This window comes from Podarcis raffonei, chromosome 13 (assembly GCF_027172205.1).
Source record: "Podarcis raffonei isolate rPodRaf1 chromosome 13, rPodRaf1.pri, whole genome shotgun sequence".
NCBI classification, from domain to species: domain Eukaryota; kingdom Metazoa; phylum Chordata; class Lepidosauria; order Squamata; family Lacertidae; genus Podarcis; species Podarcis raffonei.
The window spans coordinates 39,736,314-39,759,273 of record NC_070614.1 but is presented as its reverse complement, the minus strand read 5'-3'; the positions used below and the strand labels follow the sequence as shown (position 1 = coordinate 39,759,273).

Below are 22,960 nucleotides of genomic sequence, written 5' to 3'. Positions count from 1 at the left end.
TTAAACCAAAGTAAAACTTCTTTATTGATATATTTTGATACGTCAACACACAAAAATAAATCTCTGCAAAAAAACCCCACAACAAATTGATGCAAACAGCAATTGAACATATAGTGAACACTAGACAGGGTTATCCAGAGGGTGAATGGAGGAGAGACAAGTAGGGAAAATGGCAGATGGCCTCTTGCACAGCTCTTTCTATTTCTTTCATTGGGGCTTGTGCGGGCAAACACTGTCGCAGATTATGACCTGCAGCAGAAATCTAAACTGGACCAAAACCAGGATAATTGCCATGTTTTCTCCTCCAATGAACTTTGGAACCTGTAATTCGGTGAGGATTTCAAAGCATCTATCTTGTGGTGCCCTAACACTGGCTTTCAGAAAAGCAGTAAAAAACTTTTGGAGATTCTTTGGTTTGGTTTCCCTAAGTGCCTATTCACAAAAGTATCATTAACTATTTTGTACTAATAAGTACGAGATGATTACCACATGTTATCTCAGCCAAAACAACAGTGTGGCTTCTTTCATCTTAGGCAAACAAATTTTGGATGGCCATGGCATAAGCATTCGTGGATTAGAAGCCACTTCATCAGATAAAGAAGATTCAAGTTCACAAAAGCTTGTGCCGCTATTAATCCATTTGTCTCTAAAGTGCCCTAAGCCTCTTGGTTGCTTTTGCTGCTGCACACTAATGTATCTACCTCTCAGGAAATTGTTGCCTCTCACTCCAAGGGAGTTAGAAACCTCAACTCCTGGGTAAATAAATCACGGAGAACCCACGTCCCACCCACTCCAACGCCTTGATAATTGGTCCAAAAGAATGACCGAAGCATATTAAGAGGCAACAATCTGTAATAATGGGTCCTGAAAATCCACTTAACTGTAATGGTTATCCAGAAATAAATATTGCCCATTACTCCAGCTACACTCCTGCCATTTATGGTCTACTTTAAATTATGAACATCTATACTCTGCTTACCCTGCAACACATCTTGGAGAATTGGCTAATAAGGGTTCATTCATTGGCTGCTTGAAAAGATGTACTTTTGATATGATACAAAGCAGTAAGCTGTCTGGTTGGAAAGATTTGGGATGGTACCTGAATTAAATGAGAAGAGTGTCCATATGAACCTACATGCCCACTGGCCTGGATAGATTTAAAGAATAGGGTTGCGATATCCGGTTAGCCTATTCGCACTTCTGCGTTAAAAGTCCCCTGCAAACTGGTTCTGATAATAGGGCTCATCGCCCACAACTGTTTTCGACGTTGTGGAAAGTTGCAGCAAATTTGATGTCGTCAATTTACCCTCTTTCTGAAAATGGCAACCAAGACTTTCTGCTACAAATAGAAGGCCGTTGTTTCTCCAGCACAACCTCCCTCCTCTTTGTAGCCCTGGATTTTCCATCTGTAGAACCACACCAAGGTGTTTTCTGCACAGCTGCGAAAAAGCAACAGCTCAAACCCCTTGTCTTCTAGAAGGAAAAAGAGGTTTGGTGAGACTAAGGCAAAGGTGGCTGGGAAACCAGGACTCCTGGTTTAAGATCACTGTCTCTACCTTGCAGATACCATACAAACAGGAAAAAGGATGTGGTCGGAAACACTGGTGGTGCAAGCGTTTCTCTCCTGGGCTCCTCCGCCCTTCCACCAGCTCTGAACGGACCGGGAACAGGGCCAATGGAGTGTCCTAATCTACTGGAAGGGGGTTAGAAAGGGGCATAAGAAGTGTGTCCTCCGTTGGTCGTTGAGGAAGAGGCTACTCCTGGTTAGCTGGGGGTGGAGGGAACACAGTCTCCTGAGAGGACTGCATGGTGGATTCTGGGAGTTTACCATTTGCTTGCCCAGAAGCCTCTGGGCTGGAGCCTCCGCCAGCATCTCCACAAAGCAGTTTCTGGTTCTCCCCGCTCTCTCCTTTCTCGCCTATTTCCTCCATAGCTACCGAAGGCACCCTTGACTGACGCTTGCCGGAGAACGTGATGAGTGTGTTGCGCTTGGTCTCCTCTTCCTTTGCAGGCGCTGCCCCTTGCTCAACATCCCGATCCAAGGCCGAGTCGTCTGGCAGCGCCACCTGCCCTGCCCACCCCTCGTTGAAGCTGGTTGAGCCAGAGCGGCGCCTTCGCCTGCAAAGGAGGATGGCAATCAGGAGGATCAGGAACAGAAGGGCACAGAGGACAGCGGCCACAATTATTCCAGTCTGGCTCTTCTTCTCAGGGCTTGCTCTTGGGCCAGGGACAGCGCTTGTTGTTTGGGGGACAGCTGTCGTGGTTGAGGGCCACTGAGCAGGCCAGTGGGTGCGGTTGTCCATTGTTTTGGTGTCATCTACCACATCTTGTTCTGGCTTCGGACTTGGCTGTGCTTCACCCTTGGTAGTCTGTTTTGAATTTGACCTTGGTTTGAGGCCGGGTGAACTCCCAACGGTAGTCTCGAGAAGGGCTGTTGTTGTATTGAGAGGGTTCGCCATGCCACTGGTTGTACCAGTTTTTTGTCCCACAACAGCTGCTTCTGTGGTAGGGTTGCTTGCAAATTTTTGTCCCACAACAGCTGTTTCTGTGGTAAGGCTGATCGCAGGGCCGGTAGAGGGATGGGGGCCTGATGTATTGTCGGTGATAGTTTTATCTTCATCCGTGCTGCTATCTTGGAGAGTAGTCTCTGTAGTGGCTGCTTTTAGAGACAGTTTTTTAGCTGCAGCAGTGGGCTGAGACAAGGGGAGAGCTGAAGGCTTGGCTGGAGAGGCAGAGGTTGAGGTTGCAAGCTCTGTGCCCACCCTTTCAGTTGTGAAAGTGGACGTGGGGGGAAAGATGGTGGTCCCCACAGACTGTGTGTCTGAAGTAGCAAAAACTTGCCCATCAACATGTGCAGCCATGGTCAAAAGAATAAGGACGCCAAAGGGCATGCCGTAGCCCATTATTTGCCTGAGAAGGGATCGCGTTTCCATGGCGGCAGAACTCCAGAGGGCAGGGCCTGCTTGGCTAGTGATATGTAGTGGAGCAAGACGGAACAGCAACCTGAGAACAAAATGTGAAAAGTTTTTTAAAAACATTTTTCCCCTGGAAGATTGCACTGAAAATAGAGGGGAGCAAGAGAATATCTAAACACCTGGGTTCTTAAAATTAGGGAAACGTGAATCCTTCTGATGGGTTGGGGACTTCGTGCTCAGATCATGGGGAGCTACACATCATGGATTTCTCCTAGGCATTGTGTCTTGTTTGGCTCAGGGCACCCCACAGCAAAATTCCTTTCCAGCATTTAACAAGCTGACCACACCCTGTCTCTAGCCTTGCAAACTAGTTTTATTTGGTGAATTGATTTGTATTGCTTTAATGTAAAAGTTGTTCGCTAGTAACAGTAAAAGGAAGCTGTCTTGTACAGAGTCAAACCACTTGGTCCATCTAACTCAGTGCTGTCCCCACTCACTGGTAATGGCTCTCTGGGATTTCAGACAGGGATCTTTTCCCCAGCCCTGGGGATTAAACCCGGGACATTCTGCACTCAAAGCAGATGCTCTAACCACTGTGCTATCAACCTTCCCCAGCAGCTTTGAAATGAACATGATATACATTGGATAAGAGCAGGGCCATCTTAAGCATATCCGGCACTGTGTGCAAAGATTCCTCTGCCGCTGCCCCCGGCAACTCCAAAACAAAGGAGGGGGTGGTGGAAAATGCCCTCTGCCTCCCCCACCGCCCCGATCCCTGGCGTGGTGGTAGCGATCAAGCAGGAAAACGTGCTGGGGGACATGCTCTCCAGTGTCAGGCCGCCCGAGAAGGCAGCCCAGGAAGGCTGCACACCGCCTTTCGCCAGGAAGCAGGAGGAGGACAGCGACCGGGAGCAGGGCCATCTTTAGCAGATGCAGAGGCTTGGGAGAGAAGCCTCTGTGGGGATCGCTCTCCTCCTGCGGAGGCTTGGGAAGGAAGCTGCATGTCCGCCAGGCATATAGTTGGCGGGGCGCAGCTGGCGGGTGTGCAGGGAAAGGGGAGGCTGCCGGCAAAGCCGTGCAGCTCCCCCACTCGCTAGGGCGCCCCTGAGAGGCCAGCGCCCTGGTGCAATGAACCAGTAAGTCCAAAGACAGCTCTGGATAAGAGAGAAAAATCTAGATAGCTAGAAAGAGAGTTGTATGCAAATCTAGAAGGACAGAACCATATGATGAATAAAAGGATGTATTTGTGGGATACTCAGTCCCATATAACCAACGTGCTTAACTCTAATTAATGCATGAAGGGGTTATGACCATAGAGTAAGCTGTCCTGCCAGGCTTAGGTCACTCTCTCTTATCTTGGGAGAAAGGGTTATCAAGCCTTCCTTCTTCCCATTACACCGTTTGCACCCCTGCAAGTAAGGAGGCTAAGCTGGTTGCTCCAGCTTAGCTTTATGGCTTTCTGCAAGCCATCCTTTTGTTTCTAGGAAATAAACATTCACCACTTCGGAACCTTAGTTTTACTGCCTGTCTTTTTCTGACTGCTATATGGGAAAGCACATGAACCTGATCTTTGAAGCTTTTGTATGTAAACCATTTTTAACTTGCCAAACATGTAGTCTCTTTCTATGCTAAGGGAAGAGGAGGACTTAGGAAGCATCTTAGAAGGGGATATTTTAAAGATCCAACAGCCTATATTTCCACACTTTACTTTGCTGTGTATTTTTTTTAATTTTAAATCTCTGCTTGGGTTCTCTTACCAAAGAGTACTTGTGCCAAACATGGATCTTGGCATCTGTGAATTCTCTTTTAAACCAGACAACAAATGAACCAGCAGTATTTTCAAGTGAGGTGCGTGAGAACTTGAAAAATGGGGCTCCAATCAAGAGGAATGCCTAAGGAATATGGTGGACAGGAGCACTCACTATTTTGTGCCTGGGGATTGGTTGAGGGCAGAACTGCCTACAACCGTTCTAGGACGGGTTACCACAAGGAGTGGCACTTCCTACCAGACAGACACAGTTCTCACGTCTGAAATCCACATACGTCTGCAGGAGGGCAGCAACTGATGCATCACCGGAAAAGGAGGAAATACATCACTCAAAAAAAGTTAACAAATGATGGCACATATAATTTATAGGCATAGCTGAAAAATTAGAATGATGGGGAGGGGCTGAGAAGAGAAATGTTAATTGTGTGTTTCATGATATATGGCCAGTTAAGCAGTTAGGTGGAGAAACACAGCCCAGTGTCGACAGGTGGGCAGGACAGTCCATTTGTCAATCATGTAACATCACTGGGGTTTCATGTGACTGACAGGCAGGTTGTTCCTCCTACCTGTCCAAATCTCTTGTGTGAGGTACCCAAGCACCCCACAGCCAGCTTGACTGTTGGGTGCTTGACCCTTTGCTTATTTTTTTTAATAAATAATTTTTATTCAGTTTCTACATTAAAAAAAAAACATTTTACAAACTTTAAAATATCCAGTGACTTCCCTTCTTCTCCTTCCATGGTTCATGTTACATATCACACATTCCTGCATATTTTACTATAACCATTTAAATCAATTTTCCACTTTTACACCAATCAAATATTGTTTACTCTGTTGAATGCTGCCAGTGTTTTCAGCTGAGTACAATTATTTTCCATATATTCAATAAATATGTTCCACTCTTCTTTAAATATATGTTCTTCTTGCTCTCTTATTCTGTGCGTTAAGCCTGCAAGTTCTAAACATCCTTTTTACATGGGACCTCACTCACTTTCCATTCTTGGGCTAACAGAACACGGGCCGCTGTTGTTGCATAAATAAACTTCTGGCACCTGGGAAATTCTGTCTGGGTTATTCCCAACAAAAAGGACTCTGGTTTTTTGGGGAAGGTAAATTTAAACATTTTTTTTCAAGTCATTATAAATCATTTCCCAATATTCTTTTACCTTTCTGCATGTCCACCACATATGAAAAAAGTTCCTACCATTTCTTTACATTTCCAACATGTATCTGATTCAGCTTTATACATCTTAGCCAACCTACTCGGAACTAAATACCATCTATGAATCATTTTCAAATAGTTCTCTTTCAGAGAATAACGCACGGTAAATTTCAAATCTCTTTTCCAGAGTTTCTCCCAGAGGTTTAGGTCGATATTGTGTCCTATATCTATTGCCCAGCATGGAGCGCTTGACCCTTTGGGAAGTACTGAGCAAAGGGCTGGAAAAGTGCGTCTTTCTCTCTCCCCCCCAAAAAAATCAGCTGATAGAGGCGGAGATAAAAGCTCAGATTTTGCAGGTAGCAACAAAATGGAGGGGAACTCCTTCGTACAGCCCACAAAATGCTTCCAAACAAGGCACAGGAGCACATCTTGCTTCAGGCAAAAGAACAAGCGGGACTTTCCTTTAAGCTTCCAGTAGTTCCTGTGAAGCCGCATCTGGGCATGGTTTGGGGGGAAACAGCTCTCACAGGCCAAATTGGGACCTCTGGCAGGTCAGATTTGGCCCATGGGCTAGTGGTTCCCCACCCCTGATGGAAAGGATCTCTTTTATTAGGGTTCAGGGTCTAGAATTAGCACACTGTGCCACTTGGATGGGACACACCTTCCTACAGAGGAGCCATTCAAACAAAGGGCTGCTGTCCTCTGTAAAGTAGGAGACAGGACCAGTTTATTTCCGCAGCCTTCTCAAGTCTTACCCCACAAATCAAATTGAACAAGGAGGAACTGAAAGAGACAGGAAAGGGCGGGGAGCAAGGCTGATGAGGTTTTTGGGGGGAAGGAAGCAGGGATCGGAAGAGGAAGGTGTGGAACGAGCCGATAGCTGAGAAAGACAAGTGAGGAAGACCACATACGAACAGGTTTCCATGCTCCAGATTTCCCTTGTGGTTTTAATCTGAATGCATTATAGACACGAGCATTTTTTTTACATTTCAGAAGCTTCCAATCTTTGTTAGAAGCCACCCATGCACTGAGTGCTAAAGATCCCAGGAGCTGCGATGTAAGATGAGCCCTATCAGACCAGACGTTGTTCAAGACCTGGAGAGTGGCTCTGTATAAATGTCATGCATATATTTGGGAAAAGAAAAAAAAAACAGAGAAGAGTCTAGAATGGAGTTGCCATCTTTGGAATCTCATTTGTGCTTATGCATTTTTCAGAGTTATATTATGCCTGAGCTCTTTTGTGGCAATAGTTTGCTGGATCAGGCCAGTGGCCCATCTAATCCAGCATCTGTTCTCACACGCAGCCAGAGTGCAACCCTCCTGTGGTTTCCAGGAACTGGTATCCAGCAGTATTACTGCCTCCAGCAGCAGAGGCATTACAGAGTCACCACCATAACTAGTCATTGATAGCCTTGCCTCCATGAATAGGTCTAATTTTCTTTTAAAGCCATCCAAACTGGTGGACATCAGAGCCGTGGCCTAGCCGGTGAGGCTGCCCAACTCAATGGTTTGGAGGGGACAAAATCTCCCTACCCAGCAGCGCCACACCCAAGATTTTCCACTCAGGAAGAATAACTCATTTTGCTGACGGAAGTGGCCCGTAGTACGAGCGGCAGAGCTAACCGCTCACAACGCCACCTCGCCATCCGGTACTAACGGGCAGCTAGGGGGCAGGAGGAACCCTTCAATTTAAAGGCGAGCCTTTCACGTTCTGAAACAATACACGAACCAAAATGTAGCCATCCTTTGGAGTTCGCCAATTTTGCAGCACGGTTCTCCAGCCGAGTCATGCGTACAGAAATGCAGCAAAGCGTGCACAAAAAAATGCACATGTGGGTGAAAATATTGTACAAAAATGCATTCTATTGGGGAAAATTGCTTTGCAAAAATGTGTAGACTAGGCACAATTGCATACAAAAATAAAAATACGTATATTAGGAGAAATTAGCACTGAAATTTTCACCTAGACTCTTTTTAAAAAATTGTCAGTTGATGTGGAAATGTGAAGAGTTGAAGATATGAGAAATGGAGGTAAAATGAAAATGGGCAGATATACCCATCATTCCTTCCCAATCCAGTGGGTGTGGTCAGAGGCAGGTTTGGCCACACTGGGCACTGAGTATAGGAAGCGGTGTAGGTGTGATATAGCAAATAGATCAAAATGGAAGGCGAGAGGTGGGGCTGTCAAATTTTGGCCCTGCAAAGGATGCCACTGAAATTTGAAAGAGCAAAGTCCGCTCTTGGTGTGGTCCAAAGGCACACGAGTCTACTCCCTTATGGATGCAAAGAAGGCTCAGTGCTGATCAGTGCCTGAATGGGAGACAAGCTGCGAACTTACATGTGCACTGCCTTGAGTTCCATAATCAGAGAAAGGCAAGATACCATTGTAAGAAGGACGGTAGGAGTCAACCCAAAACCTGCTGAAATCCCATGGTGGCTTGATGCTGAGGAAGAGAGCAAGCAAATGGCCCAGTCCTCATGCCCACCCAGAGGGAGAGGCTAGCAGAGACTGCAACTCCTTCAGCTCACTTGTCACATTTTCCTCACTCAGTGAAGGTTAGCAAAAGGCGGTGGCAGCCAGGGCTGGCGGTTAGTCCCCTGGTCAGGAATGGGCCATGACACCTGCCCAGCCATACCATACCCTCCAAGACCTAGAAGCCAAAATCCAGGACGCCATCCTCCTGGGCTGAATTTTCCCATTTTTTATCATGAGAACATCATGGCCATGGTCCCCCCCCCCAAAAAAGAACGCTCTTTTGGACACCCAAAAACAAGTGTTTGGGGATACCATGTGAGATCACGTCCTGAAGAAAGCGCTTTTCTGGGGGTGGGGGGATTGCGCCGCAAAACCATGCAAGATCACAGCAACCAAAATGGCCACTTTTCTCTCATGATAAAAAAAAGGATGCCCCATTTTTCCCCGGGACACTTGTGGGGTATGCAATATCAACCTCTGACACCTCCACCATGCCCCAGAGCTGGGATTAGGAATATGTGTGTATGTGTGTGCCTGTTGAATAAGAAGCTGGCAACTGGTGGTGGCCATGAAGAGATTTCTTCAGACAAAAGACCGTTTCCTCTCATGGGAACCTGGCTGCTCTTCCATATCAACAGGGAAGACCCAGACTAGGCTTTCCAGAAAGAAACATCCAAGGGTGGAGTCTGGAAAGTTAAGATAGAGCACATAACATAGTATTTGAGGGAATACTTCAAGGGCAAGTGGCATTGCTGAGGGAGTTGGGTGACGCAGTGGAAGCTGAAGCCCATTGAGGGACATCTTGGCCAAAGCCTGCTGTGAAACCTTAAACTGGCACTGCCCAAGGCCTTGCCTGCTGCCACTTGCAGCTGAAGAATTTCCCTCACGTACCAAGTCATGTGCCCAGTCCAAATATCCCTGCCAACCACTTTGGCACCACAGTAATTATGGCCATTAGAGAATTACTGTAAACTCAGAGGTTCCTTATATTTTGCCACCCTTCCTTCATCTTAATAAGCTGCCAGGCTCCTATGAAAGGAGACAGCCCTTTAGGTATCCTAGTCTGACGTTGAGACATTCTCTTAATGAGATAATTGTGTGGAAATGCTGCTTGTGTGCTGCAACACTGTTCTGTTGTGTACGTTTATTATATTTCTATCCTGCCTTTCAGCAGGAAACCACAATGTGTCTCATGGAAGGAACGTAAAACAAAAATGGGTCAAAGGAGGCCAATGGAAGGAGCCTCACTGTGTGCACCCCACAAAATGGCTGACCGCTGAGAGAACCTGGGGAGAGGAGGGGCCGGGTGGCAGTTGTGTAAGGCGGGTGGATGGAAAGGGCCGCTCCCTCTTCCTGCCACAGCCTGCTGCTTCTCTTTCAAGTGTTTCTCTCATACTGCCATAATCAAAAGAAATAGAAGCAATAAAATATAAGAAAGAAAGAAAGCTGAATGATCAAGGTTGTTCCAGCCCACGACAGTTCTCTGCCTGAAGCATTGCCTCATTCCTGCTAGGCCCAACCCTCTAAAAAAATATTGCAGTGCCATTTGGACACCCAATTCATTGTTGTCTCTCTACAGGGCAGGCTCCAAGTCAGGGGAAGATCCTGGTATAATCCTTGGAGCAGCTTATCCTCCACCCTGAGGATAAAGGATGAATATATCTGCCCATTTCAGTTTCTCTCAGTTCCTCAGTTTCCCAGTCTTAAATTAACATCTTTGCATTTCCACAGCAATTGCAATCTATTTTTTTTTTAATCCTCAGTTTTTTGAGTGCAAAACTCTCTCCAAAAAACCCCATATTTTTTAAAGGTATGCAGTTTTGACTATTGGGCACAATTTTTTTTGTAAGCGATTTTCCATAATGGCATGGATTTTTCTACATTATCTTTGCTAACGTATGCATTTTTGTGCCTAACACAGGGTTCCCAAATTGTGTTTTACCAGCGGATTACCAGTGGTCCATAAGCTTCATTCAGGTGGTCTGTGCCATCTCTGCAAACGACACTTGCACTCTCAAGTCTATCAAATTCTATGGAATTTAAAGTGCAATCAAATACAGTATAACAAATAAAAGCAGCAACAAAAATGCATTTCAAAATCATGCAGCGTCTAGCATGGCGCACTGCAATTGCTACAGCAGGCAGGGAAAAAAATCATCAAGTGGTCTGCCAAGACCCTCAACAATTCATGTGGGAGGTGGAAAATTGGAGAAGCACTAACATATGCATTTTTGCACACCTTCTCGGTTTGGAGATCTACACTGCAAAATCTGGAGAGGTGCAAATTCCAAAGGATAATTAATTGTGCATTGGCTTGAGAAGCGTGGATTAGGAAGTTTCTCATTAGAATGCAAAAAAATCTGAATTTCTCCCTCATCCCATCCCTTGAGGGACCAGAGAAGTTCTATGAGAGGCTGCCCTGAAAGAAACTTGTCATCTGAGTGCTTTTCCTGCAGTTTTTGGGAGGGGGATTCCCCCCATCTCACCACAATGGACCATCCTCTGTCAGTTCCTGCGTAGGAAGCTCAGACAGGAGATGCCAAGAGTGTGCACATTGTGTCTCCTCCACTGCGTCTCTTCTGAATCTACTGTGAGATATCGTAATCGAAGGTGGGTGTAGGGGAAACTTGAGGGCTGCGCAGCACTTTCACTCATCCACGCAGCATGGAATCTGTGACTTATCACTATAGAAAAAGGGTGCTCACTAACTTTCCACGTTTTGGCATGTGTTATTCATGAGCAGCGAAGAGTTTAAGAAATGCATCCAGCATCCAGGAAGGAAAATGTGGCTGTAGACTATAAAACTATATAGCTGCCTAGATTATAAGGGTGAAATCAGGACCAGAAACCTGATTTAGTCCTGTGGAGACTCCTGTGCCAACTCAAGTCATTATGCCGCCTGAAGCTGAGCCCCAGAAGTACCGCCTCCCTTCTGTTAGGGCCGGCACTTCAAAAATTCAAATTCCTGCCTTTCCCCATCTCTCTATCATGGTCCTGCCTGAAGCAGATTTCTCTACTTTGCCACTTGGTCGAGATGCTGGATTCTCTGCATATAGCAGCCTTTTCCACTGTTCTTCCAGCTCTTTCAGCTCTTAATCCCAGCTCGGGGCAGACTACTTAGCAGACAAAGTGTTTGATTTAGAGCCAGGTTCAAATCCCGCCTCGGCTAGTCGCTAACCTACCTCACAGGTTTCTGTGAAGATAAAATAGATGCCCAACAGAACTCCTTCGAGGGATGCCAGGTGGACGATACAACAAACACACTTTAACAATGCAGCTCTCATTTCCGCAGCTGCCACCCCACCTTCCCCACAACCATTTCCACACGATACTTTGCAATTTTGCTCTATCCCAAATGACCAACGTCCCACCATCCCGCTCCCCTCTACCTTTTGCTTAGGAAGAAGGCTTCACGCAACGCTGGTCCCACCTGTTGAGGGAAGGTTCTTGTGGGGCAGGCCTCAGCTTTGCCTTCGCCTCACCAATATTCTGTTTGGCCAGGCAGGAAGGAGTGAATGAAACCGAGGAGGAGGTGGCGGTGGAGAAATACTGAAAAAGAAGAAGCAACCGTTAAATGCACACAGCGAGAGGAAGTGGTGTAGTCAGCATGGCAATGCATCGCGGGTGTGAGAGGGGCCTGCCCATGTTGGGACATGTGGGGAGACCGAGAGGCTCTTGGAACCAGGGACCACCAAAGTTATCCACCCTCCCACACAAAATGCTAGGGCGGCCAATGTGAAGAAAGGGTGCCTCAGAGCTCATGCAGAGTGCACTTGCCTCACCAGTAACCAAGCACGATCAGCCCCTGCTCAGCTCCGCTTCCTGCATCCACAGTGGAGGAAGGCACAACCACAGAACGGCCGAGGAAAGTAAAATTGATGGGCTGCCAGGCAAGCAGACTGACCGTGCAAGTGGATGGTGGTTTTCATCCTGCTCAGACTAGGGCAGTAACGTCCCCTTTTAGTCATCTAGATATCAGTATGGCAACCACAGGCTCTCTGAAGCTGGCAAGCGCTTATCTTCTTTTGCACATCCTCCCCTTATTGCTGTGGGACTGGGTGGGGTATGTGTCTGGGTGTGTGACTTCTCTAAGTCTTCCTCTAGAACGTCCAGACCTGAGAATATCTCGGTGGTTCCACTTCCACCATCTCTGGGCAGCCGCAATGGAGAGGGTCAGTGTGGTGCAGTGGTTAGAGCATCAGACTAGCTGATGGGAGTTGGAGTCCAACAGCATTGGGAGAAGCACAGCATCCCCATCCCCGTTTTAAATGGTTGGCCCAAGGGCTAGAGGCCCATTTCAGGCAGCAAAACGTTTTTGTTACCTCCACAGTCTCTGTACCCACCAGTGTTGTGGCGGATGTATGCAAATCTTGTGTGTCGTGCATGTAAGACTACCAGACTAACCTTGTCTTCTAAGAAGGAAAGTGCATTGCACTCTAAGGAGTTTACTCCCAGGTAAGTGGAGTTAAGTTTGTAATTAGACTGGGTCCCTTTCTGGCCTGCCCCATGTCTGCAGCCTGGTTCTAGTTTTTCTAATACAGTGGTACCTTGGTTTTCGAACAGCTCAGTTAAAGAAGAACTTGGAATCCAACACTGCAAAACCGGAAGTAGGTGTTCTGGTTTCCGAACTTTTTTTGGGAAGCCAAATGTGCTCCGTTTTGTGTCCCCATGTGTGTTTCCTGTTGCGTTGCTAATTTGCACCCCCCCAATTGTAATTCAAGCCTTCCATTTCCGATTGCAGTGTTCTAAGGTGATATTTGGAGCTTATATTTGGTGCTTTTGCTATTTATTATTTATTTTGAGTTTTTTTATTTGAGGCTTTTTCAGTTAATTTGTTTTTGTGACTATGTGGATCCCAGTTCAGCTACTGATTGATTGATTGATTGATTGATTGATTGTGTGACTGTGAAAATGGATAAAAGCCTCCCATCCAAACAATGACTATCATCGGTGCAGGTAAGAAAAAAAAATAATTTTAATTTTTATCATCTACAATACTGTTTTATTTATTTTATTTTATATAGCTGAGGAAACCAGGAAGTACAACATGTCAAAATCCTTTGAACAGTAAATGCAAGCCCATGATTACACAGCAAACTCAAATGATCAGGAAAATCCTTCCCCAATATCCTCTACACTCCCCAAATAATATTTAGTCATTTGATCATAAAATATTTATATATTTTTATTTAATATCTATATATTCCACTATTCATTAAAAAAATATCAGTCATTTTCAACAATAATATAAATAATCACACACATATCAGAAATCAGCCAACTATTTTGAAAAGATGCATTCTTCATTGCCTGCATAAGCCTGACTGAATAGAAAAGTTTTTGGCAAGCTTTCAAAAGCTGAAACAGAAGGTGCCTACTGAATCTCTGTTGGCAGAGTATTCACAGGACTGAGCTGATGACACTAAAGACTTGGTTTCTTCCCCAGCGACTCTTGGGAAGACAATATAAAGACAATATAAATAGATGTTTCACTTTCAGAAGTAGAATTCAGGGTTATTTTAAAATAAGCACACACTGAGCCCCTGGCCCACCTCGCCTAGTCTTGTACCCTCTGTGCAGTATGGGTTCTCCAGGGTCTTCAACACTGTGCCACCATTATGTATTTCCGCTGGAAGAGGGAGCTGAACCTTGGAAAGGCCATAGCTCAGTGGCAGAGCAAACACTTTGCACACACAACTTCGCAGGTTCAATTCCCAGCATCTCCAGGGGTGAGACTTGGAAACACCCTGGTGGAGACCCTAGACAAACCACTATGCTCCCCCATGGGACTCCCTGCTCAGCTACCCCTGAATTGTGGCCGAAAACATGGAGATTCAAGGAATTGGACCCAGGGCCTTGTGCGCCCCGCCCCTGAACAAACACCCCACTCCTAGTGGTGCAGCAAGAAAACTGCTAGCACATTTGCAAAGCTAAGCAGGGCCCAGTATGGTTTCAAATTGGATGAGAGATGGTGTTTTGAGATGCCTGCATCACAGCGGTTCGGTCTACATGGCCCACGGGGTCCCTTCCAATGCTACAATCTTATGATAAACTGCTACGCCACTTGGGCTTCATGGCAGACCCTGTCAGCGTGGTGCATTGGTAAGGCAAATTTAAGCCTTTTCTCCCCTGTTGCAGTGTCGGTAAAAATGCCCCCCCCCAATGGTTGATTCCAAATGAGATGTCTGGCTCATTTGGGGCCTCAGCAGGGGTGGCAGAGCAAAAGGCTTCTCCGGGCACCGAGATAAGCGCAAAGGGAAGCTTTTCACCTGCTGAGTTCTGGCATGGCAGTGTTTCGTTTCAGGCTGCAGGGCACGAAGAAACAAAAGTCACAGAAGGGATGCCTGTCTGGGGCAGCCTGATAAGGGCCCATGAACTGCAACGGTTGAACAACAAAAGGAGTTGATAAGGCAAGACCAACACAGGAACGGCTGGGTGGTTAAACTGCAAAGCTAGACGGGTTAATCTAGGTCTTCAAGGATGCGCTGGTGTACATACGAAACTCTTGAGGTGAGAGGAAGGTAATAGAGGAGTAATACAGTCTCACCACTGTAACACAGTCCGAGAGCTTAAAGGGCTGATCTCAGAGCGATTCTTTCAAAAAACATAGAATTTATTTCACACAAACACACACTATATTTGGGGCTTAGGTGTTTGGAAGCGGAGGAGATGTCCCAGGGCGTATTTTCAGCATTACTACAATCCTACCACATCCCTGAGTGAGTGGACTTCATGGCTTGGGAGCCCCACATCAACCAAGGGGGTCAGACAAGGGTCAGAAGCAGAGCAGGAGAGAGAGGACCACTGCCATGAGGATTCCAAGGTTTGCTGTCAGACCACCAGATCCAGCTGTTGCAGCTGGTGTGGTAGGTAATGGTCGGCAGTCAGCCCCACAGCTCCTGTTACCATGGGTTTGGGTTGAATTCCTCTCATCTGACTTAGGCGGTGCCCTCATTTCTCCTTCTCCCTTAGTCTGTCCTGGTTTTGCGCTTGGTTTTTTGCCGGGTGACCTCTCAGTGGTGCTGATGGTCGCATTCGGAGGCCGTTTTGCAGCTGCAGTCAGTTCTTTGGAAAGAGGCTTCAAGGCAGCAGAATACACTTCTCCAGAGGTTTTGTTCTTTCCATTTTCTGTGGATGTATGAATTGTCCCCGAAGCAGTTTCATTTTGAGACGATTCGTTAGCTGCAACAGTGGGATGAGGCAAAGATTTGTCTGGAGGTTGTGTGGGTGCATGATCATCACCATTTGTGGCCACGGCCAAAAGGATAAGGAAGCTAAAAGGCATGCTGTAGCCCATTATTTGCCTGAGAAGAGATCTTGTTTCCATAGTGTCAGAACTCCAGAAGGCAGTGGAGCAACAAGGAACAGCAACCTGAGGACAAAACGTAAAAGAAATATCCAAGAGCTAATTGGGTTGAATTAGCAAAAATGACGGCAACAATTAGAGTGCAATCTAATCAAAATCTCAAACAGGAATGGAAATGTGTAGAAGAATACATGACCAAAAGATGCTCCAACAAGAATTTATTGATATGTATAGACTGATTTCACAAAGTTAAGTTAAGCTAATCAGATATATAAGATTGAATGTTTAATTATTAAGATACAAAATTACAATCTCAATAATAAAGTTACAAAATAATAACAAGGAAGTCACGCAGGGGCGGAGAGAAGACACAAGGCAAGAAATAAGAAATGGATAGATGTTGGTACGTAATGAAATGTGAAAGTGTGAATTTACAAATATAAAGTATATGTATCATTATGTAAAGATTTCATATACCGTATGTATTGCAACATTAATAATAAATAAATAAATGGGGGAAAAGAAATATCCAAGAGCATGCATTGAGAAGAGAGGGCAGCCAGCAGCTACCTCAACTCACAGGCTTTTAAATCAGAGAAGTACAAGTTTGAAAGGGTAGTTGGCGTTTGGTTCATTGGTTTGGAAAACGCAAATCTGATGCGTTTGAATTTCTACCTAATTTGTTATGAATGAATTCCTCTCCATCTCTACAGTTCAACCCCATCACCATGTTTTTCCAGTTGCAAGGGTTTCATTATGGCCTCTTCCCGTGTGACAGAGTTTGGGTGGAGATGAGCTTTCCCTTTCATGCATCAACAAGGATGGTGATGCCTGTCTCCACTGGCTTCCAGAGAGATCACTTGCCCCATGCAGCAACTGACCGAGGATCTGGACTGAGGATTTCTACAGCGCTTGGGGACACGACCCTAATTAGGTGGTATCAAGGTGGTCCGAGGGCTTGATTCCCTGCTATAACCTGGTCTCTGGGAATGCAGGGAAGCAGCTGCACTAGGTGCCCAGAGGGGTGAAATATTTTAAATACATATAATTAGCAATCGCAACCCGCAGCTCAACATATTAAAAGGGTGCAGGTGGTGAATCCTAGAATGTGGCCAGGCGTGCAGAATCCGGCTGAGACGCTGGACTTGCCATGTTTCAACAGGCCTTTTTCCTCATCATGTGGCAACCTTATCATTTCTAGACAGCTGTCAGATCTCCATTTTCAACTCACAGCTGGCGCCGCCACCAGGCAAGGCCGGGCATCTGTCATTTGCATGGCCCAGAAAGCAAACAAAAGATGGCATAGATTTATGAGGATTTTGCATGTGTAAATGTATATGTATAGCTGGTATATGTATAGCTGCAAATTAAAACTAACATTGACTGTCGGCGACCTGTCTACCTCCTTGGCCTATTGTTCATATATTAGTATATTATATATTAATATATTAGTTATATCCTGCCCATCTGGCTGGGTTTGCCCAGCCACTTTGGGTGGCTCCCAACAGAATATTAATAATAATAAAGCAATGGCAACTGTTGGTGGGCAACTTCCAGGCACCTCCAGCAATGTACGCAGCATCATTTAAATATCTGGCAGTTGGCCCCTTTAAGATAGTGTTTGCATACATAACCAGGCCCTTGCTGAAATTTCTGAAATGTCTGGGAAAATCCTGGCCCATGTCGGAAGTGTATATTTTGGTGAATTTCCTTAAAAATAGCTCTTAAATTATGAATAAAAAAGCTCAACCAATTTTATGTCTGGATTTTCACTTTTTGAAATGTGGCAACCCTACTTTAAGAGAAACAAATGATTCAGAGGGCTGGCCTTGTCAGAGAGCTTACTACTACGCTTTGCAGGCTCCCAGGCCTCGTGAAGGATAAAGTTCTGTTCTACTATTAATTCGGTTTGTCATGAATTTTTTTCATAAACAACAGAATGCATCTCTTTATGACCTAATACTATTATCAGTATTATTATTCTATATTCCACCTTTTCTACAAGCTCAATGTGGTGTGCATGGTTTCCCGCCTCGTCATTTAATCCCCACAACATCCTTGTTAGGTAGGTTAGGCTAAGAGGCAATGACCGGCCCCCACAGGTGAAAACAGGAGCCTATTTCAGCTTTCATAATGCATGAGGGCAGCTGGGGAGCAGCAGGGAGAGGAAGACTGGATAACTTTATTAGCCCCATTAGATTTATCTGTGGCTGAAACATCCTTTCTGGCAGAGCTTCTGTGCTCTTGGTTGCAGTGGGTACAAGCTCCCCTCCTCTGGCATGAAGGCAGCATACTACACCTGTTGAATTTCTACCTGCCACCCAGTTGCTAAATTGCAGAAGACCCTTGCCAGGGCTCCACAGGCTGTCCTGCGGGGAACACAGTGCTGGCCTGAGACTTTTTGCTGCTTGAAGCTGAGTCCAAATTGTGGGCATGCACGCACATAAACACAGCTAAAAATTCAAATTAAAAATTCAAATTCCTGCCTTCCTCTATCACAGGAAAGAAAAAGAAGAGACAAAAAGGTGGGACTCGGAATGGAGCAAAGCCTTACCCACTGAAAAACGCCATTCCCAACCCTGTTTCCGCCCCCACCCTTTGGAAAAGCAAAAACCACCAGGGAAGGGCAGCACTGGCAGAGACCAAGCGGGTGCATTGGGGGCGAGTGGGGTGGCTTCTTCGCCATACCTGCCAATGGTCTTGTTGAGCAGTTGCGTCCAGACTAGGCTAGCAAGGTCCCTCTGTGAGTGTCTGCACATCGCAAGGCGACAAACATTTGTTGACGTCCTCGGCTGCTTATCTCCCCTTGCCTGTCTCATTATCGGCGCTGGACTGCGGGTGGTGGGAGGGCTTTATCCAGGCCCTCCTCCCAGCATCTTAACATCCAGTCTAGAGAATGGTGCCACCGTTATTCGGAAGCCGCTATGGAGAGGGCATGATGCTGGAGGAGACTCTTGAGAGTCCCATGGACTGCAAGAATTTCAAACCTATCCATTCTTAAGGAAATCAGCCCTGAGCGCTCACTGGAAGGACATATCCTGAAGCTGAGGCTCCAATACTTTGGCCACCTCATGAGAAGAGAAAAAGACCCTGATGTTGGGAAAGATGGAGGGCACAAGGAGAAGGGGACGACAGAGGACGAGATGGTTGTGTAGCCTTATGAGGCTTCTTGAAGCTACCAGCATGAGTTTGACCAAACTGCGGGAGGCAGTGGAAGACAGGCGTGCCTGGCGTGCTCTGGTCCATGGGGTCACGAAGAGTCGGACACGACTAAACGACTAAACAACAACAATGGAGAGGGCATTCTCAGGGGTGGTCCCACAGCTAGCTGCCTCCCGGCCGAACAACTCAAGGAGAAGCATGGGCTCCCCAGCCCTGTCCGAGATAGTTGCTGCATGTACTTGGGCTCTGCTTCAGGCAGCAAAATGCCTTGGGCCTTGTCTTTGTCACCTGCTCTCTCTCTGCCCCCATCACTGTGGTTGTGGCTAAGATCTTTGTATGCTCTGGTCCATGGGGTCATGAAGAGTCGGACACAACTAAACAACAATAAACAGTTGTGTGTTGTGTATGATGGCACTAGACTAACCTTCATAGAGTTTTTCTCTCTGAGTGAATCTGGCAGTAGCTAGTGTAGGTGCCTTTCCTTGCATTGATGGGCTGACTGTTGCAGAAGCATTTCATAGGCCCATCACCAAAGTCATTTGGCGATATGCTAACCCAGCAGCCATTTTGTGTCTGGCGCCCAAGGAGACTTTCTCAAAATTCCAAATATGCCCACTGGCCCCCCAAATGTTGGCACCTCACATTGTTCAATAGCTATTTTCCCCCACCCGCCAAAGCCACTGGTTGCCCAGAAAATTGATATGACACATACATTATTATTCGAGCTAGTAGTAGTATCTTTTTCTAGAACAAAATGGTGCATGTTCCTAAATAAATAGTATTAGCATCGAGGGCAGCAGCTCCAAACCCCGTTTTACCTGTACTTGTGACTGGTGCTGTGATTCAAATGAGTTTTAAAATGCAAAACTTATTCAATAACAGAATGCAATTCCTTATTCTAAAATCAGTTTTAAAAACCAACCGTCTAAACCAGTTAAAACTTATTTAAAAACTCTGAAAAACTTCTTTGAAAGAGTAAGCAGTGTGGGCAGGGATTATTGGTGGGATTGTCCGTTTTCCTGTGACATTAGCAACCATCTAAAAAATGGTGAGATTTAGCAGAAATTTATCCAGGTATGGGGAAAGTGTGAAGGGAAGATTTTCTCCTGCTCAATTTTGGCATGTTAGCCTGTCCTTAAATGTTGTGGGGCAAGAAAAACAAAAGAAACATGAGGAGGCGAGGTCTTTGACAACCTGAGAATGGCTTGAGTACAGCAAGAACTGAGATAAACGCAGAAGACACCACAAGACCAACCACAGGAAAGGCTGGGCATGGGAACTGCAAAGGTTTTGCGAGATAATCTGCATCTAGTAGATAGTTGAGAAAAGATGCAGGTAATCTAGGGTAAGATCAGGCCCTCTAGCCCAGCCAAATATCTTGAGGGCCAGTGCTTGGTGCGGCTGCTTTCAGAACATATAGAGGCCACATTCGCATGATACATTGAAATTTCTGTGGTACCACTTTAAACTGTCATGGCTTCTCCCAAAGAATCCTGGGAGCTGTAGTTTGATAAGGCTGCTAAGTGTTGTTAAGAGACCCCCATTCCCCTCCCAGAGTTACAGTCCCCAGAGTTCCCTGTGAAAGGTATCATCTGTTAAATCGCTCTAGGGATTTTTGTCCTGTGAGGGAAACAGAGCTCTCCTAACAACTCTCAGCAGCATCCTGAACAAACTACAGCTCCCAAGATGCTTCAGGGGAAGAAGCCTTGATGACTGTTTAAAGTGTGAATGTGGCCAGAATGTGCTTCTTATACACATACAACCCCTTGCTCTGTTAGGGGTTGGTGTGTGTGTGGAAGTCAAGGTGCCCCAGGGCGCATATTTTCAGGTCATAAGGCAATCCTCACTGATCTGGCGTCATGATTTGAGCCACCCACCCCACTTCTACAGGCAAGAGAGGACAGTGGGCCCATTTTACCAGTGAGGGTCAGAGGGGGTGAGAGCAGTGGTGCAGCTACATAATTTTAGTCCATGTGGACGGCCTCATTTGTGAAGCACACAATTATCATTTATTTTAAATCCCTCCTGCAATCCACTCACTCAAGGATGGCTTTGGATCAGAAAAATCCAGATGCAAAGCAGCCCTAACCTCCCATTAGTCAGTTCAAACAGGCAGCTTCCCCCAGCTTCTTTTCTTAAAAAACAAAAACTAAGATGGAGGCATCTAATTGGGCCCTAGTCAGGAGGCCAAGTGTATAGAAGGCCCTTGTCAGTTTCACATCTGAGGTAAAGTCATAATGCCTGCGTAGAGTGAAGGGCCTTCCCCCACAGACTAGTCACTTTCAATTCCCCTGCCAGATAGGGCTCCCTTCCTCACCGGAGTGAGTGTCATCTATGCTTTACACCTGCTTCTATGTTCCTGACAGGTTACAGCAGAAGAAAAAAAGAAAGATGCTAAGTGTGTGCGGTTATCAGTCATGAGTACAGATATTAACTGGAACTTGCATCTGCTGGCCCTGGTTTGAGAATAAGCACAATTCAGAGCAGCGAACCATATTAAAACCATCGTCTCTTTTAATCGTGGTATTTAAAAGTCTGAGCAGTGCAACAAATAAAACTTCCAAATCAAATACAGCTCCGATATTTAAAAAGTCCTAAAACATGTTATGAAAAGCCTCCCGCATAGCTGCCAACTCCCTGGGGCCTTGAGCACCCACAAAACTCCCCATGAAGGGGCTGGGCACCCACAAATTTCAGTGCCAGAGCTATGCATGCGGCATGGCACCCACGGACCTGCGCACTCATGGGCCAAGCTGGCACTCCTGGTCTCAAGGTAAATTAAAAGCTGAACATAATGTTACACACACACACACACTATCCCCAAGTGGTGAGAGATTCCAGGGGTTGTAAGCGCTGTGTTTCTTTTTGAACAATGAGGCACAGCAGAGACTGTGGTGTCTTTATGGTGCATGGTTTATATACACATCTACGCAACCAGAGTCTAGATGGGGCGGCTCAGAGCATCATTTTCCAAGAGGTTTCTGTTCTTCTCGCAGATGCAGCCTTGCAGCCCAGCGACAAAAAGTCATGTCCTTCTGACCCCCAACTTCTGTCAGCTTGCATCACGATGCTCCTCCCAAGCTTTCATTGCCTCTGCCTTTTCTAACACCGGCCAAGGCCCCACTCCTTTGATGTGCAAATGGCTCATTCTCCCCAGGAAATTAGGCTGACTCTAGTCTAGAACCTTTCAACACATACTGATTTCCTAGGATTAAGGAGAACCTAATGCACAGGACACAGGTGGCGCTGTGGGTTAAACCACAGAGCCTAGGGCTTGCCGATCAGGTCAGCGGTTCAAATCCCCGCGATAGGGTGAGCTCCGGTTGCTCGGTCCCTGCTCCTGCCAACCTAGCAGTTCAAAAGCACATCAAAGTGCAAGTAGATAAATAGGTACCACTCTGGCAGGAAGGTAAACGGCGTCTCCATGCGCTGCTTTGGTTCACCAGAAGCGGCTTAGTAATGCTGGCCACATGACCCGGAAGCTGTACGCCGGCTCCCTCGGCCAATAAAGCAAGATGAGCGCCGCAACCCCAGAGTCAGCCACGACTGGACCTAATGGTCAGGGGTCCCTTTACCTTTACCTAATGCACAGTTTAGGAAGTTTGTGCAGCAATAATTAGGTTCCACACATGCTAATTAAATGATTAGAAGCGGCGAGTACAGAGGTCAAATACACACACGGATCTGCCTTAAACACACGAGTCTGGCTTTTTCCTGGTTCTAACACGCAAGCTCTAATTAAATTCTGACGTTTGCTGAACCCAGACATTTCGCACCCCATATCATTAAGGAGAGCCCGCTGGATCAGGCCAACAGCCCATCTAGTCCAGCATCCTGTTCTCACAGTGGCCAACCAGAAGCAGGAGTGGATTCCAGCCCAAGAGCGCTCTCCCTTCCTGCAGTTTCTGGCAAGTGGTATTCCGAAGTGTTGCCGCTTCCCATTGTGGAAAGAGAGCCGAGCCGTCATCTGCCATCAACAAGGCTTCTTGAGAACATCTCACAACGGCAGGGTGTTGGATGGGAACGCGTCACTTCAAAAAGCAGTAACTATACGCTCTGAGAATGACGGGATAAACACCCAGCAGCCCATCACTTAGTTATTTTAAATTATTATTTTCTATACAAACTTAAAATGCTGCCTACTGTAATAAAATATAAAACAAGCCGCAGG

General features: G+C 46.2%; 1 protein-coding gene across 1 annotated transcript; it reads right to left on the bottom strand.

Moving 5' to 3' along the window:
* Positions 1-12,848, bottom strand: LOC128400906 (mucin-5AC-like). Its single transcript, XM_053363602.1, has 3 exons — positions 12,726-12,848; positions 11,752-11,870; positions 1-3,003 (listed from the first exon to the last, which is right to left on the bottom strand). Exon 3 carries the CDS (start codon positions 2,931-2,933, stop codon positions 1,755-1,757), a length of 1,179 nt encoding a protein of 392 aa, XP_053219577.1. The 5' UTR covers positions 2,934-3,003; positions 11,752-11,870; positions 12,726-12,848; the 3' UTR covers positions 1-1,754.
* Between the last annotated feature and the right edge of the window lie 10,112 nt (positions 12,849-22,960).

Excerpts from the sequence above, each read along its gene's own strand:
- LOC128400906 (XM_053363602.1), bottom strand. The coding sequence starts at position 2,933 with ATGGAAACGCGATCCCTTCTCAGGCAAATAATGGGCTACGGCATGCCC.